Source organism: Rhipicephalus sanguineus, chromosome 1, assembly GCF_013339695.2.
Source record: "Rhipicephalus sanguineus isolate Rsan-2018 chromosome 1, BIME_Rsan_1.4, whole genome shotgun sequence".
Lineage (NCBI taxonomy): Eukaryota > Metazoa > Arthropoda > Arachnida > Ixodida > Ixodidae > Rhipicephalus > Rhipicephalus sanguineus.
In genome coordinates, this window is record NC_051176.1 from 260707815 (window position 1) to 260724287 (window position 16473).

The window sequence follows — 16473 nt, forward strand, 5'->3', positions numbered from 1 at the left end:
AGACTAGATTCTATATGGCGTCGGCAGCGCAGTGCGAAGTGAGGGAGCTTGACACCGAATCGACGGCCGAATTTAGTTGGTTCAGTTATCACTCCTGCTGAGCGCTCGGCGGACGTTTTTATCCCTTCTTTTACTTCTCTGTAACGCATGTGCTGCCTGAACCGAAAGTCGGCGCTGTTGCTTTCATTTCGATTTGACGGTTGTGCACTGTCCATTTTGCGTATTTATGTCAGAGCAAACTTGTGTCATGATTTGTACGTGTGGTGCATCTGCGAAGTATTCAGTTCTTCGAAATGCTCAGTTTGCAGCACTACCTTCAGGATCGGCCAGGTGAGCCGGACTTTCAGCATTACATTCAGTACATCGTAATTAATCTAGGCTATGTTAAAATTTTCATTTTTCTTTTGTTTTTGCGCGCTGAATTCAAGTTGCATACTATGTCGCTTGACGCGATCTTGGCGAACCGAGATTCCCGCGTGACGACAACAACAACGACAAAAAAAAAGTAATGTCGAATGGTGTTCTTTTTCTTTACTTTTTTGGATCTTCTAAGATAAATTTTATTTCTCTATGAGACACTTCTAGCCGTGCAAACTATGATCCTTCCGCTACCTGCTCATTACACGCTCATTTTTATCTTTGAGTTGTTTACCTTGTGGCGCGTATAAAACAAGGCGCTTTTCGGTTTGGTAGAGTTTAGTTTACGTCACATTACTTCAAGACTGTCATTTAGAGACGTGCATGTCGTATACTGTATCAAACTTACCACATCTCTTACTTTTTGGGCCTATTCTCGGCAGTTTTGCAATTATATGGACAGTCTCGGCTGGAAAATGTCCGCCCCCGTCGCCGTCATGCACCGTACATGTATAAGTATATATATATATATATATATATATATATATATATATATATAAAAGCCCCAAAGAAAAGTAATTCAGAAAAATGCTTCTGAAGCGCGGAATCGAACCTGGGACCTCTTGCTCCGCAGCGAGTGGCGCTAGCCACTACGCCACGGAACGCAGGTCCTCCGCATAGCTAACGGCGAGCGTTATATACACACCCTTTGCCGCTAGACGGACTCAGAGATGGCCGACGCTCATAAGCATTTCTTCATTACCAGCGAGATGGCGCTAGGAGCGCGACGAGCGCATTTAAAAGTCGTCGGCGAGCTCGCTCGCTTCTTCTCATATTTGCGCAAGGAGAACCTTGGCCTTCCGCTGTCTGCTCGCGCGGTTTTCTCGTGGTGAGGGCAAGATGGATGTTTCAAGCTTTAACCGTGATGTCCGCGCTCATGTTACGGAGCGCTGCTAAACGACGCCGCTAAACGAATAAACAGAAGATGAGCTCGAACTATCAAGTGTCACAGCTCGACACTTGAAGCACGCTAGTTTCCTTCGCTGCTTCGGCCGCCTTTGTAACAGGAGCGCTGTTCAAACTGAGAGTATCCATTGGCGAGCCTCACTTCGTATAGCATTAGTTCCTTGCTATCGCATTCATTGCTTGGCCCTTGCGGCGAAACTGTGATTTTTTTTAAGTGTCCGCAATCTTACATTGCTAAAATTCAATGCGCAATTTACGAAGGGAAACCTATGTTATTATTGCGTTCCGGCTACGAGATTTCCCTTTTGCCACTAACGACATCCGGCCGCTTATTCGTCTATACGAGTTAGAAGGCGCTTAGAAGACGGTTGTTATCTTAGAAGGGAATAAAGGGCGCAGGAATTGATGCTTCATGACGCCGAATCATGGGCCGCCTCTAGTAATGCCACTGCCTAAGATGGCTCTATTTATGTGCGTGCCTTCTATAGTTCTGGAGTTTTAAGTTTATAGCATTTTTGTGAAAGAACATCATTTGTACTCTCCTACTTGCCATAGAGCTTGTTGTTTCATTCACTTGCTGAGACTCGCGCATGCACCATGCGGAATAGTCGGTAACAGTATGTAGCATATTGCCTTGAGGCAGGATAAAGCTAGACTGCGCCGACAGTTCGTGAAGCGGTTCACGAAATGTTGTAAATTTTATTCCCCCGATCTGGAACTGAACGGGTACGAAATTTGAGTGCGCTGAACCTGACCCCGAACCTAACTGGCATTGTTTTCTCATTTCATAGACAAGATTCTAGCCGCTTTTAATTATTAATTGACGCTTTAGTGCTCGCATTTTGCGGCTCTACCATCTATTGTGTGTTGACAAGAGTGCATTGGGCGCACATTAAAGAACCTCAGGTGGTCAAAATCGGAGTACCCTTCTACGGCACGCCTTATAATAAAATCGTGAGGTTGGCGTATGGTTCATTTTTTTTCTAATTATAAACGTCGATACACTTTGAATTCTGTTGTCGAAACGTAAACGAAATGAAGTAGCTGGAACCAAACGTTTCCAGTCTGCATCTAACCTCAAAACAGAGTGGCGCACGCTGACATGACAGTTCCCGTATAATACCACCAATTTCGCTGTATGCAGAATGCCCGCACCTGATGAGAAGTTCCAGAGCACTTGCGGTCATCGTCAGTTTTCAGACTTTTGCCAAACACAACACCAGTCGGCTTGTGGGTTAGTCGGCTTGTCTGGTGTCTTCCAAAGGCATTCTAACTGCATAGCACGTATTGGGACGCCGCGTACTGCGACTTATAGAATGGGAGCTACGCATAGAGAAGCGTTCTTTCGCGCGTGTGCATATTTTATGAAAGTGTATTTGAACTTGTGTATCGGATGAGTGAGCGAAGATGAGGAAAGATTTTGTGCCGCTCACCTCGTCACTCTATTCTCTTCTTATTGTATGCCCCTCGCGATGCTAAGAGCTATCACGACTAAGCTTCATTTCGTACACTAAGGAGCTGAAGAGATTTTTCAACACGACGGTGTTTTCGTTCCAGACCCTCTTAAACAGTAATGGATCGCCTAATCTGGAAGTAGGACGTTGTACGTAGAGTCCGCACGAAAAACTGAAAGGTTCAACATATTAAAGTGCGGCAGCTGGGGAGCGGCAACAGTTGCGTTTTTTTTTTTTGCGGCTCCACGGATTGTAGAATGTGTTTCATCTCTTATTCGCGCTTCCTCACCAACATTTTACATAGCTGCAGGATGACCCAGAAACAATTAATGCTCTGTCCCTGACACGCGCGCACTAACACCCCCCCCCCCCCCCCCCCCCAATTTGCACTCATGCACGCGTTTGAGAAACGCTCCAGGTAGCTGACATTTCTGCAAGATTTGATGAGGGAAGAGTTGGTATAACCATGTAATGAGAAGAGGTAAACGCTTTGTTAAGAAGACAATCATAAATAAGGCAGTGACAGGCTTAGCAAGAGGTCACCACACAGTATTGAATTGAGAGAAAAGGAGAGAAAAAAAGGTCAACCAGACGCATGTCTGTTTTGCTACCCTACTCAGGGAAAAAAAGTAGATGTCGTATGCGAATTATGAACCAATTGTTAATTAATTAACGAATCAAAGGAAACAAAGAAGTAATAACATATAATAATTTTGGGGGATTTACGTCCCAAAACAAAAAAAAGAAGTAGAAACACTGAGAGGGTGCTCATTTTGAGGTGCTCATAGAGACTAATGTCGGTCACGGAGGTGTGTCGACTCCAAGAACAGCAAAAATTCACTTGTTTGTCGCTTTATGAGCTTGTAATGTATAATGATACAAGGGTCTTTGTCACTGAGACTGATCTTGAGTTCAGGTGAGTTAACGTGGCATGGAGATGGAGGCACTGATTGTCGCAGCGTGTACAGAAGCGGAGAGGTGCTGTCGACTCCTTACACTCACAACTGTCGTGTGAAGATGTTCCACCCTTCCCTATGAGGACTGTTTAAAAACCTTTGTGAATGATACGCTCAGCTGCGAGTGACGCAGTAATGTTGCATCTCAGCGGCAGCGGCCTTGCGTTAGCTGCAGCTTCAATGAAGGGTCTTTTTTATTTCGAAAGCCTAGGATTAGTGGATGATAGCTCAAACTACCTGGATAGTCTCGTGGGCGAAGGGAGAAGCATCGTCGTATATATCCTTGCCAAAATGATCAGACATTCATTGAAAGACGCTGGCGAGACTATTTTCGAGAGTGCGATGGTGAGCGTCTGGACATCGGAGGCTAACTGGTCGCAAGTTCCGTGACGCAGGCTTCAAACGAAGCTCTTAAGGCTTACTCAGAATCACTAAAGACAACGCATTTTCGACGTGGTTCTTGAGTTACATACTTAATTGCGATAATGGTAAGCTCAGCCACGGTCGATGTCTGCATGCGGAAAAATGCGAACTTGGTCGTTACCGATTTCGCCGGAATAATAGTAGCACTCGAACAGCTCGGAGACAAAATCGATCCGCCGGTGTCCTGAAAAAATGTAGTCGAGGAAAAAGCAAGGAACTTATACCTATTTTCAGATTTTAACCTATAATAGCGTTATAAAATTAGGGTTGTACTTACAGAAGAATGACCCACAGCCAGTAGACTCACAAGAAGACACAGTGTTGAAATTTATCAAATACGGTGAATCCGCAGAAAAATTGCACAGAGACCACAGACTGCGAGGGCCAGAAATGAAAAGAGCAGGCAAGAGGTTTTGGTAAGAGACATTTATGCCATCTTTTGTCCGTGTTTTGACAATTTTTCTGAGGTTCAGTATTTATTAATTGTGAAAGATGTCCAAATTGTGAATTTATGCCGATTATAAGTTTGATACACGATTACTTTTTTTTAAAGGCACCAGTATGCCCTACGGCATAAGTTTTAACTAGAGATATGCTGTTAAGTACGACTTCGGAGGCTAAAACATCTTTTTACGAAATTTACCTAATTCTATTTTATCTTTGATTTCTAGCATAATTTCTTTATTACTCATCTAGACAGGCCCTGCAGCCAGCGAGCGTTGGAGTTACGGCTGTATAAACGTAGCCAGGCAACGAGTAGCTCTGTACCAGTGTATGACCATCACATGATTGCAGTTATGCAGGCTGTCGTACATTCTCGAGTGCAAGTGTCTAAGAAAGCAGGTTTCTAACGTAGCCTATAAGCTTTTCCATGTGAGATGATGATTTAATAATAATATCTGGGCTTTAACGTCCCAAAACCACGATATGATTATGAGAGACGCGGTAGTGGGGGGCTCCGGAAATTTCGACACCTGGGGTTCTTTAACGTGCACCTAAATCTAAGTACACGGGCCTCAAACATTTTCGCTTCCATCGAAAATGCAGCCGCCGCGGCCGGGATTCGATCCCACGACCTTTGGGTCAGCAGTCGAGTGCCATAACCACCAGACCACCGTGGCGGGGCAGGTGATGATTTAGCGTTATGTGTGCAATAGTGGGAGTGAGTTGTCTGAGAGTGTATGAGCGGGCTTCTGCTCGCTATGTTTTCGAGCTGTTTTTTCACAGCGGATGCGGTTCTGTGACGCTGACGTCCAAAGGGGACTTGAAAGCTGTGGCTGCATCCCCTGAAACATTCCGTGGAGAGTGAGTTTCGGGGAAGCGAGCCGCCGCGGCGGAATCTCAAAGGAGGACGGTCAGGTGGTAGGGGGCCACGGTTCGAGCCATGCGGCCGCTAAGACCGAATAGCGGAAGCGGTGTCCAAAGTGGGCATATCGGGTGGCGTCCGTCGGCAGTAACGGCTAACACTGGTGGCTTTGCCGAAGAAGAGTGTCGCCTCAGTCCTTTCTCCCCGCAGAGAGCAAGGAGATGGGATATGACGTTTGCTTGGTTGCTTTTTGGACCGAGCAACAAGGCGCGGCTTGAAAATGGGACCGGGGGAGTTCGCTCGGCGCAGCCCGGTCCGGCGGTGGGTTGGAAATAAACGCTGCCTTCAACCGTACTTTGCGTTGCCAGCTTGCACTTGTATTACCAAGGGGCAGTCGACACCTGTACAACTATGGGTCTAAAGTGTGCGCGCCAAGAACGCTTTTCGAAGTACTCTAAATCTTGTTTCTCGGGCAACAGCCTCGGACTATGTTTTTAGGGGCGAAGCTCCTTAAGGCGGCACCCGTTCGTCCCTCGTAGTAGTGCGTAACCAGTCGTAACGCTAGTACCAGATCTTGACCTCCAAGGTGGTGCCGGTGGGAGATTTTTCCTGTGCGTTGTTGAACAATAAAAAATTCGCAGCGTGCGCGTTAACTAAAAGCCGAATTCTTCTGTCACTCATTCCCCATTAGCAGCCATTGGCATGTTCCAGTAGGAAACGTTAGTAGAAGTAGAAGTGTAAGTGTTAGCTAAAAGCCGACTTCTTCTGTGTCTCATTCCCATTAGCAGCCATTGTTTACCTCCAAGGTGGTGCCTCGTGAGATTTCTCCTGTGCGTGATTAAACAATAAAAATTTTGTTCAAAACGCCGTTGATTGATGAAATAAACCAACGAAAGACGCCAGATGTTTTCTAAAAGCAAAACGAAAGAACGCCAGATGTTTCTAAAGCAAAACGAAAAGACGCCAGCTGCTTAACGAAAGACGCCAGATGTTTTCTAAAGCAATGGTTTTCTAAACAATGAAAATTCACAGCGTACATGTAAAATTAAAGTGAGCTGCAAGTCGTCATAACCCATCGAACCTTTAGTATAAACGCGCCCGATCTCACGTCGGTGATGATGTACTGGGCAGAATTCACGGAAGATTCACGGTTTACCGATGAACCTCCGCAACTTCGCCCACTCATCATCATTCACTCCGTGGATATGCTGTGATTTTTTTTTAAAGATTCTAGGTGGTCTTTCTGTAACTCGTGTTTCTCTCTCTTAACTTAAGCGTGTTGTATTACCGAGCGGTGAAAGTTGATTGACGTTACCATATTGGATTATCTAGGTTCCACAAGCTTTCTTCCTAATGATGGATCGTTATACAGTGAAACCTCGGTGATACGAATCTCACGGGACCACCAAAAATATTCATATCATCCGAAATTCGTATGACCAGAAAGCATGGAAAACTATCATGCGACGAAGGAAAGCTGGCGTACATTTTCATTTATTGTTTTTCAGGGCTGCAGCAACGTCAGGAAGAATCCTGAATGATCGTCAGTTAAAGGGGTCATGAAACGAAAATGAAACTTCCCGGTTGCAATTTTCCCTGATTTAATACGGATTAGACATACCAATTCCAAAATATTTCGGCACAATATCCATTCTGTAATTAATGACACCCATTTGAAATCACAGTTCTTTGGAGATCGCTAGCGACCATGCGCGACCGTCGGCCGCTAAAAGCACTAAAATGTGACGTCAGTGATACGTCATGTTAAGAGAAGTTACAAAGAGAGCGTTCGCTTTATTTTGCTCTGAAGTAATATAATTATAGGATATTAAAAAAGAAAAAGCAGCAGAGCTATTTTGGCGCTCTGAGTTCTACGCTGTACAATCACAGTGAGTGATCTGCTCGGTTCCGCTTTCAAGTACATCCGGGCTCTTTCACGTGTGTATCCATGCCTTCCCGTCGGTTCGCTGGGCTCGGTCGGTGCAGTCAGTGCAGCGTCGCAAGTTGTGTTCTACTGTGTGTTCTCGGTGGCTTAGTCCTCGCTATGCCAACTGTGTGCGTCGTCAGACAGTGCCGCACAACTTATGAAAGTGCAAACAACGTTCGCTTTCACAAGCTGCCCAGCGAGCCACAGCGCAGAGCAGTGTGGCTTCGAGCTATCAACCGCGATGGCCCCGATGGTCTGGGCTCAGAGAGTGGTTTCGCGTGTTCCGACCACCTTCTGCCAGAAGACTACCAAACCAACCTCAATGTCCTTCGGAGTCTCGGTTTGGACACAAAAAACGCTCGCCTCAAGCGTGACGCCGTACCGACGCAGAACCTCTTGCTCGACGCACCACCGAAAAAGCTCAGGAGGTGTGAGGTCATGGTCGGGGCTTCCGCTAGCGCAGGTTTTTCCACGTGGTCTCGATACAGGTGCCTCCACGGCGCAGGCTTCTTCACCGTCGTCGCCGCTGCCGCTCTCTTGCTCTGACGATGGCCGGTCTCGCACCCGCATGGGTGCGTCGGCGTACGGCTCAAAGCCTAACAGCCGACTCCGCTCTAGCAGACGACGCTGTAGTTCGGGAAGGTCAGCCATCGCCCGCTGTGTGTCCATGATGTTATGGTGTTGCCGGCACCACAATCTAAACAGTATGATGCTACGAACCACGGTCAACTAAAACTCAAAAACATCGCTGCGTCGCCATGTTTTGTCAACGACAGAGACTTTTCATTGGCTGTCTTAAAATGACGTCACCTACACAGTTGACTGGAACGTGAGCGGGGAAACCGAAATTGCGCTTTTTTAGTAATTCAGCGAACCCAGACATCAAACGAGTCGATGTATAGTACTAAATGGACGGCCAGGATTCTGAATACACACGTAGTTGAAAATTTTTGGAGGACGTTTCACGACCCCTTTAAGTTTTACATGTCGACAATTATACCAGCACTCGTCAATATACGGCGCGTACGCGCGTATTTAATTAATGAACCAGGTGCGTTGTGACCCGCGACACTCGGAGGCCGCGACGCGCCTCTGCAGGTTTTTCTTACACCGTGATTCTGACGATTTGGCGGTGCGGCGCGCATGCCCACGCTTGCGTTCCCGCGCTCGCACGTGCTTGGCGCGTCTTCCGCGACAGCGCTGACAGCACCTTTTCGTACCTCTGTGGTAGCGAACGTTCGTATCAAACGTCACTGGGTGAAAATCGGTTCGCAACAACCGTACTCCATTACACTGCAGGCTAATAGGCCCTGGCTGGGACCATCGAAAAATTCGTATGACCACGAAATTCGTATGAGCTGTGATCGTATCACCGAGGTTTCACTGTAATAGTGTAATTTTTTTATGTGTTAAACTGCTTTCGGTTACATTGTAACCGGCTAAATAATTTAGTATTCTCATGTGCTTCTCTTTTAGAATCGTATTGACACTCATAAACCACTACTTTAAGTAGGTAATTTATATTTGTTTTATTACTGGCTTCCTGGTTTCTTTAATGCGTACTTCCGTTTTTTGTTTTCCACATTTTACTTACTCTGCCTGTAAAGCGTGTTTTGCCTGTCAGACATTACTGCGTCGCAAAAAAGCAACCATTCAGGCAGATTGCGATATATTCGGCATACCAGGAATATAACTAACCTCATGATGTTAAATAAATAAATAAATAAATAAATAAATAAATAAATAAATAAATAAATAAATAAATAAATAAATAGAGTTACATGGAGAATCCGAAAGTAAAATAAATAGGATAATTATTATAAAAGCACGCATGTGCGATCATTGAAATATGATAAAATACTTTTATTACATTTGTCTCAAAATTATTGTGAGCATGCACTCCCAATATTTAAAACGAAATAAGGGGGTTGCCTGTTGTCTTTGTCAGAAAGCGTCCCATAAACTCAAGTATGTATGTCAATAAACGCTTATGTATACTTTTAGAATATTTGTCGCTTTTATTTTAAATTCAGGTTCTCCATACAGACTCCTTTTTTGTCTTTTTTGCGTATAACATCACGAGGTTAGTTCGGTGCTCTCGTACAAAACTGTATCTCGTACTGAACTGCGTCTTGGGCAAGTTCGCATTGCTTCAACTTTAATCAACACAGCAGACAAAAAATACTGGGACTGAAGAAATTACTACACACACCACAATCACTTGTTGTGTATGCCGCTCTTTCTTCAGTTCTAGTTAGTCATAGTTTTTTGTGCGTTGTGTTAGTTCAAGATGTATAAATCGCAAATGATCCGTTTGTGAAGGTCGCTTCTTTGCGGTACAAGAGTGCCTAACAGGCAAAGCACGCTTTACAGGCAGACTAAGAAGAATTCGGGAGAGGAAAAAAAATAGAACGGAAGTACGCATTAAAGGAAAGCAAGTAGGAAGTACTAAAATATGTCGAAATTAATTATTCGAGGTAATCATTTACCCGTGTCAATACGATTCTATAACAGAAGCAGGTGGTCAAACTAAGATTTTTTATAAAATACTTTAATTTTTTTTGTCGCTGCGGAAGGACGATACTTAATTCACATAGAAAAACAAAACTGAGTATGTGCTATAATTGGCCAATAAGTGGATTCAGGCTTTCTGATACTACTATATAAGCTAGTTAGTTTAAAGCATCTTGCTCTGATAAAGTGGGCCGTTTATTGGGTGGTCGTTAGTCTTCTTTTTTGCATAACAAGTTAAACGAAGACATACGAAATCGGTTGGATTTGAGCTACTTTTATAGGAAGATACTCCATCTCACTCGTCCGCTCGCTTTGGCAATTAATTATGCCTGGTTGCCTTTAAAGGAAATCAATAAACAAATTCTTTGGTTTAAATATGAGATAATATACGATAAATATGAGAGAAAGAGAACGAGATATTTAAAAAGAAACCACTAAATAATGTTTGCATTGAAGTCTGTTTTAAGAACGTCATAATTGTGTGTGTGTGTGTGTGTGTGTGTGTGTGTGTGTGTGTGTGTGTGTGTGTGTGTGTGTGTGTGTGTGTGTGTGTGTGTGTGTGTTGTGTGTGTGTGTGTGTGTGTGTGTGTGTGTGTGTGTGTGTGTGTGTGTGTGTGTGTGTGTGTGTGTGTGTGTGTGTGTGTGTGTGTGTGTGTGTGTGTGTGTGTGTGTGTGTGTGTGTGTGTGTGTGTGTGTGTGTGTGTGTGAGCAGCAGTACGACATACCTAGCAAGTGAGACTTATGAAATGAAGAAATTGTACCAACCTCAATGGTGAAAGCGCAGTTTTCGTCTTGCAATTATTATAATTGTTGGAGTTTTACGTCTCAAAACCAATATATGATTGCCATAGTGGAGGACTCCACAAATTTCAACCACCTGGGGTTCATTAACGTGCACCTAAATCTAAGTACACGGGCCTCTAGCGTTTTCGCATCCATCGAAATTTCGGCCGCCACGTTCGAGATTCCATCCAGCGATCTTCGGGCCAGCAGTGGAGCACGTCTTGCAGTTATTGTGCGATGCCTGATGTAACATGGTTAGAATGAACGCCGATATTGCTAAGAAGAGTGCGCGAATCGTACTCTTGAAATCAAGCGAGTAAGAGATCGTGAAAATGGGGGGGGGGGGGGGGGGGGGCAAGCTTCAAGAGTTCACGACGCATGACCTTGACACAGCTATCAGTTAACCTGTAGCCGAGAAAGAAACTACGCGTGTGCGCAGTTTCGGCGGCGGGTCGTCCAACAGAGCGCCGGCGACGGCTGTGGAGCGCGCGATGCGCGCGGTGCCGGCGCGCCAGGTGCTCTGCGGGTGGTGTCGGTGCTGCCGCGAGCGTGCGTGCCTCGGGAAGAGGAAGGGCGGAGGGGTGTCGAGGCTGCGAGCGCTTGAATGAGAGAGAGCGCGGCAGCACGCATGCGTTGGAGAGACGCGGAGGCGAGGAGAGTCTCACAGCCTCCGATTGTTCAATACGAGTTTTTTCCTCGGAGCCGCCTTCTGATTGGACCTTCTCCCGCGGAGTGCGTGAGACCCCGAGCGCGATAAACACGGGGCCCGAGGATGCAGTCGCTTCTGCGCCGGCCGCCGAGGGGCCACGTTGGCTGCGACTAGCGTCCGTACCGCCGAGCCGGCTGTTGGCCTCGCGTCTCGCTCCAGCTGCGCCCGGCTCACCGAAGTCCTGTCATCGCGACAGGCAGCTCCAGCACCGGCGTCCCCACCGTCGCGGCATCTGCACTTGGGCCGCCGAAAGCTCGCCACACGTTCTCGGCCGCATTGCGCCGGTCGTCCAGAGAGGGAGCCACTTTTCCCGCCCAACTTCCCCACAGATAGTAAGTGGGTCACTGGGGCCCTTTCGTCAGTGTCACGGCGGGGCTCTTCTTGCAGTCAGCAGCGAGCGCGCGAAAGGGCTTTTCCATGTCACGTTATCGCCGCACGGCTGCTGCGCTTTGGCGGTTCATATGTTGTACGAACTGTAACCAACCTTGTTCGGAGCCGCGGTATCCTTACCAAACTTTTCTCAGGCCGCAAACGTTGTTTTTGTAAGAAAAGATAGAGAGAGCGAGAGAGATAAGGATTTTGATCTGCTACGCAAAGAAAACTTTTAGAAAGACGCTAGAACACTGAAATTTCCTCGCTCGTTTTGTGAAATTAAAATTTACCGTTTTTCTTTTCAGTCAGCGCGTAATACAGCGTACTAATTGCTATCTCCGCTTTAACACATCAAGAATGTTTCTGCACGATCTATCATTAGTTCTTTAGACGAAACTTACTAAGAATGAGACTGTTGTCAGAATATAACTTTTTTTCTCTTGTGTGTCACAACTTACCTTAAATACTTTCTAGTGAGCAAAAACAGCGAGCAGACGGACGGGACGAATAAAAGGTAACACAAAACAAGCGCTGTTCTGTGTTATCTTTTCTTCGTCCCGTCCGTCTGCGCGCTGTTTTTGCCCATTATGTATGACCAACTAGCCCCACTTTCAGTTTTGCTTGAGTTTCTAGGCCTGAATTTTCAAGAAATAATGTTGACCTCGCACTTTCGGTGTCTGAGTTCATGTGCCCGAAAATCAAAGTTTTAAGGCGCATGCTTACTTTCGACATTATGGCAAAATGTCGTATATGTGTTTATATACAACATTTTAAAACATATGCGTTAATGTACAAGTTATTCCTTCGCACAGAGTTTAACTGGTCGCGCGAAAGTAATTATAAAAGGACGATTTACTGCCCTGAAGTATCACAGTCAACTATTAAATTACGACTGTCTAGATATACAAACTCACGTAGGAGTTTTTGGAAAGGGAGCTTTAGTGCTTCGCTCAAAGGTGTACGTGCTGCACACTCCGTGCTAATGAAGGTAAAAGTACCAAGCGCAGCTCGCAGCGAGAGGGACCTATATTCTCACAGTTCCTGTTGTGTTCCTTCTTATCGGCACCAACGGTCTAAGTTGTGTAGAAATTATTCCTTTCAACAAACCTCGATTTCGCTCAAAGCCTTTGCCTAACGGATCTTGCATGTCATGTGTTCGATCAACCGCATAGCTTCACAGATATAAGCTTTCTGTTATTTGATCTAAACAGCGGCCTATAATATAAGCACCATTAGAACAGAAGGCAAGTCCACCTGAACCATTAAAGGTGCCGTAAAGTTGCTCGAGACCTATTTTGTGAGTTCCGTAATTAAAGTATGTGCCGCGAAAAGCTGAATTTAAGTACAGCATAAGCAAGACGAAACCGGAAAATTACTAACAGGAGAGAATACGCTGCCTCTGTACAAGAGTTGCTCTAATAATCGGTCAGAAAGGGCCCTTCGCCAAGAACTTTGTCGTACGTACGTGTCTCGTCCTGTATCATTTTTCTGTCTGTTTCCGTCGTTTTCGCGCTGGTATTTTAGGTGAACATGTCTCGAGGGGCAAAGCTGAGACAGTTCGTTTAGCGAAAACTTGGGTGACTGGAAACGTAGAGCATGCCATCCGTCCCCAAGTGCCAAAAAAAGGTTCGAATCCTATATAGGTTCCAACAGTTTCGCGTGCGACTGGCGCAGGTCGCGCATCACTCATATGGAGGCGGTCTCAAGACGACCGAAATACGCTTGTCCCAACACGACCAAAAATAGAAAGTCGTATATTACACCGAAGACTGCTGGCGATTTCTCTTTCGCCCCGCGTTCACGAAGCTGTCGATGCTTATAGTATATAACGTTAAACGAAATAGAGCCACGGTTCCGACAGCACTATGACCGAAATTAACTCTGCGCAAGCTCCAGTTGAATGTGTGATTTGAATGACATATTAGAGAAGGTCGCTGCTACTTCCATGAAGACACTTCAACGTATTCGGAACACTCATAATTTCGTGCGGGCATTATTGCCGCCGCGTGTATGCCCCTAACGAAAATGCCATCGTTAGCGCCGAAGCTGCGAAGCCGGAGAGTCATCAAACATAAAGTTGTGCCAGAGAGTAACTTGGTACTTTCATCTTGCTCCCCGCTATTCTTGCGGCGTCTGCAGAACTTTCTAGTAAGGGCACGAGGTTTCCAAGCAGAGACCACATCTTGACGATGGACGGGGCGAGAGCCTTCAGAAGCGGTCACCAAGTTATGCCGTATAGCATATATAGTTCGCGGATCTTGCTCAACGCTTCTCCGAAGAGTGCCCACAGGCAATAAACGAAATCTTGTTGCAGTTTCTGCCTAGCCAGCAAGCCCCATTCATCGCATCGTGCGCTGAGTGCGGCCGCTCCTCGGATGCCCTCATCACATTCTGCTCTGATGAAAAGACCAGCAGCTGCCGGGAAGCGCCGGAATTGATTATTAATTTCGCTGCTTCTTCGCGCACAGTGCACGTCGTTGGGCTGCGATTGAAGCGGCTCGCTGTGCCACATTGCGGCTGCTTCCCAATGACTGCCATATATTAGGCCCATCAAGGGTGTTCGGTTTTAAGTTTCTCAAGGTGCTTAGAGGCCGTTGTAGCGAGCGCGTTTTGATAGTAGGTGCAGTTTGGCCATTTGCGCATATAAAAGGGAAAAGCGAAATGGCCAGGGGCCGCTCGGCACTGAGGACACGCGATTGAAGTGAATGAGTTAACACTTGAAAGTGTTTGTGCGCGAGCTAGTTTGTACGAATCTGAAACAGCGCTAAACTTACACAGACAAGAGGGGTCACGTGCTCTCCTGTCTATGTAGTGTTGGCGCTGTTTAAAAATTATGATTATTGAAGTCCTCTATGCGAAAACGATAAATTACACATCCTTAACTATCCTGTACTCGCAGAAGAATGCGCATCACTTCATTGTAGTGACAAGGCTGTGTTTCTTTCCCCTTCGTGCAAGGTGAAAAAAAAGTGATTTTTCTCTGAGAGCGTGGTAATATAGTTATCCCGAATTTTGCAGCATTTCAACAGCGATTGCAAACGCGCGACTCGTGTGGCCTCCTCTTGTGGTCCTGAGCGACGTGCAGTTCTTCAATAATAACAGAAGTATGCCTACTTATCTTGAATATAGTATCGTGCTCCTTGCACGAGATCGTCAGTGTTTAGATTTCTAGAGACAAGTTGACAGTAACGCCTTCAAACCAGCGTACACTCGCGCTTTATTCAAGTACCGAATGGATGTGAGAATGCATAAATGGGGTACACTGTTTATTTGCGCCTGGTGCGAGTCTCGCTTCGCCTTATATAATGTCAACAGGATAATGCATTTAACTTCCCACATCAATTAAGTGAAGTTGCCTAAATGTCAGAACAACAAAAAAAAGTAAAAGTAAAGAGCAGCATGACATCCAAGCATTACGATGAATACCTTCGTTGAAGTATACGGTACGATCAGGACTACAATCATTCTGAATGCACCCTCACGCGCAGAGAATGCTGCCACTGCCCTTGTAGCCCAATAAAATATTGGAACGTCTACGACGTTCGTTTAGTGCGGTATACCAGGTCTCTTGTATGCTGACTGCCAGAAATCTCGAATCTTGAAATTGAGGTGAAGCATATTGTCACATGTCGCTCCTTTTCCGCCTTGAATTCCGGTTTAAAGACCAGACTTCATGGTTGGGAAGTGGTTCTGCAGTGCTCGCGTTCTGCTGTTCACTCTGTGCTATTCAAGTAGTACCATGCAGGTAAGCAAACCACTGCAAACGGCAGAGACCTCGCCGACGTTCTGGCCGCATTCATTCTACGATGGCTGTTCTGCATCGCACGCGGTGGCTTTTAAGCCCATGACGATGACTTTAAATTGAATTGTAGATCACGTAATCAGTCGAGCAATGTCATAACCGTGGCACCTCATAGTTCTTTCCGCGATAATTTTCTAGTGAGAAATACAGAAAAAAAAAGAGAAAACATAATGTTATCTTCGAGATATATTGATCTCACAGGACTTGTCAGAAGCGTTATGTAATAATCTATGGAGCATAAATGAAGGCAACATTAAAAAAAAATTAAATTCTGGGGTTTTACATGCCAAATGAGGCACCTCGTACTGGGAGGCACCATGCTGATACTGACCATCTGGGATTATTTAATATTCGCCTAAATATGAGCACACGCGTGTTTTTGCATTTAGCCTCCATCTAAATGCAGCCGCCGTAGCCGGTAGTTGTGCCCGCGCCCTCGTGCTTAGCAGCGCAACGTCGTAGCTGTTGAACGACCACAGTGGATTGGCAAAATCTATGGAAGAAAGTAAAGGAAAAAAATTAATGGAATATGCTTGAATGGGGGCGCGAACAGCTACACAGGAATAATAATAATAATAATAATAATAATAATAATAATAATAATAATAATAATAATAATAATAATAATAATAATAATAATAATAATAATAATAATAATAAAACAGAGCGACAGACAAAATTGTTCGTCCGGTCGGTGTATGTTTTAGTCTTTATCATCGTGTCAATCTTTGTGTCTTTCGCACGAATGAGTACCAAACTGAATTGTTTACTGTAATCCTTGAGCGTATATCCGTGACCGTTGATATGAAAGGAAAAGATCGTAGTGCCCACTGGGACGTATCCTCCTCCCCCCCCCCTCCCCCCAATGTAAAACGAAAAAATAGATAGCTAGTAGATAGCAAGT

The 16473-nt window shown here is 45.4% G+C and overlaps 1 protein-coding gene across 1 annotated transcript in view; it reads left to right on the top strand.

The window, feature by feature from the left end:
* LOC119382597 (uncharacterized) overlaps positions 1-16473 on the top strand; it is a 128388-nt gene that overhangs the window by 53599 nt on the left and 58316 nt on the right. The window contains exon 2 of the mRNA XM_037650371.2: positions 11465-11727. Coding sequence (XP_037506299.2) covers positions 11465-11727 — 263 coding nt within the window. The remainder of the gene's footprint in view (positions 1-11464; positions 11728-16473) is intronic.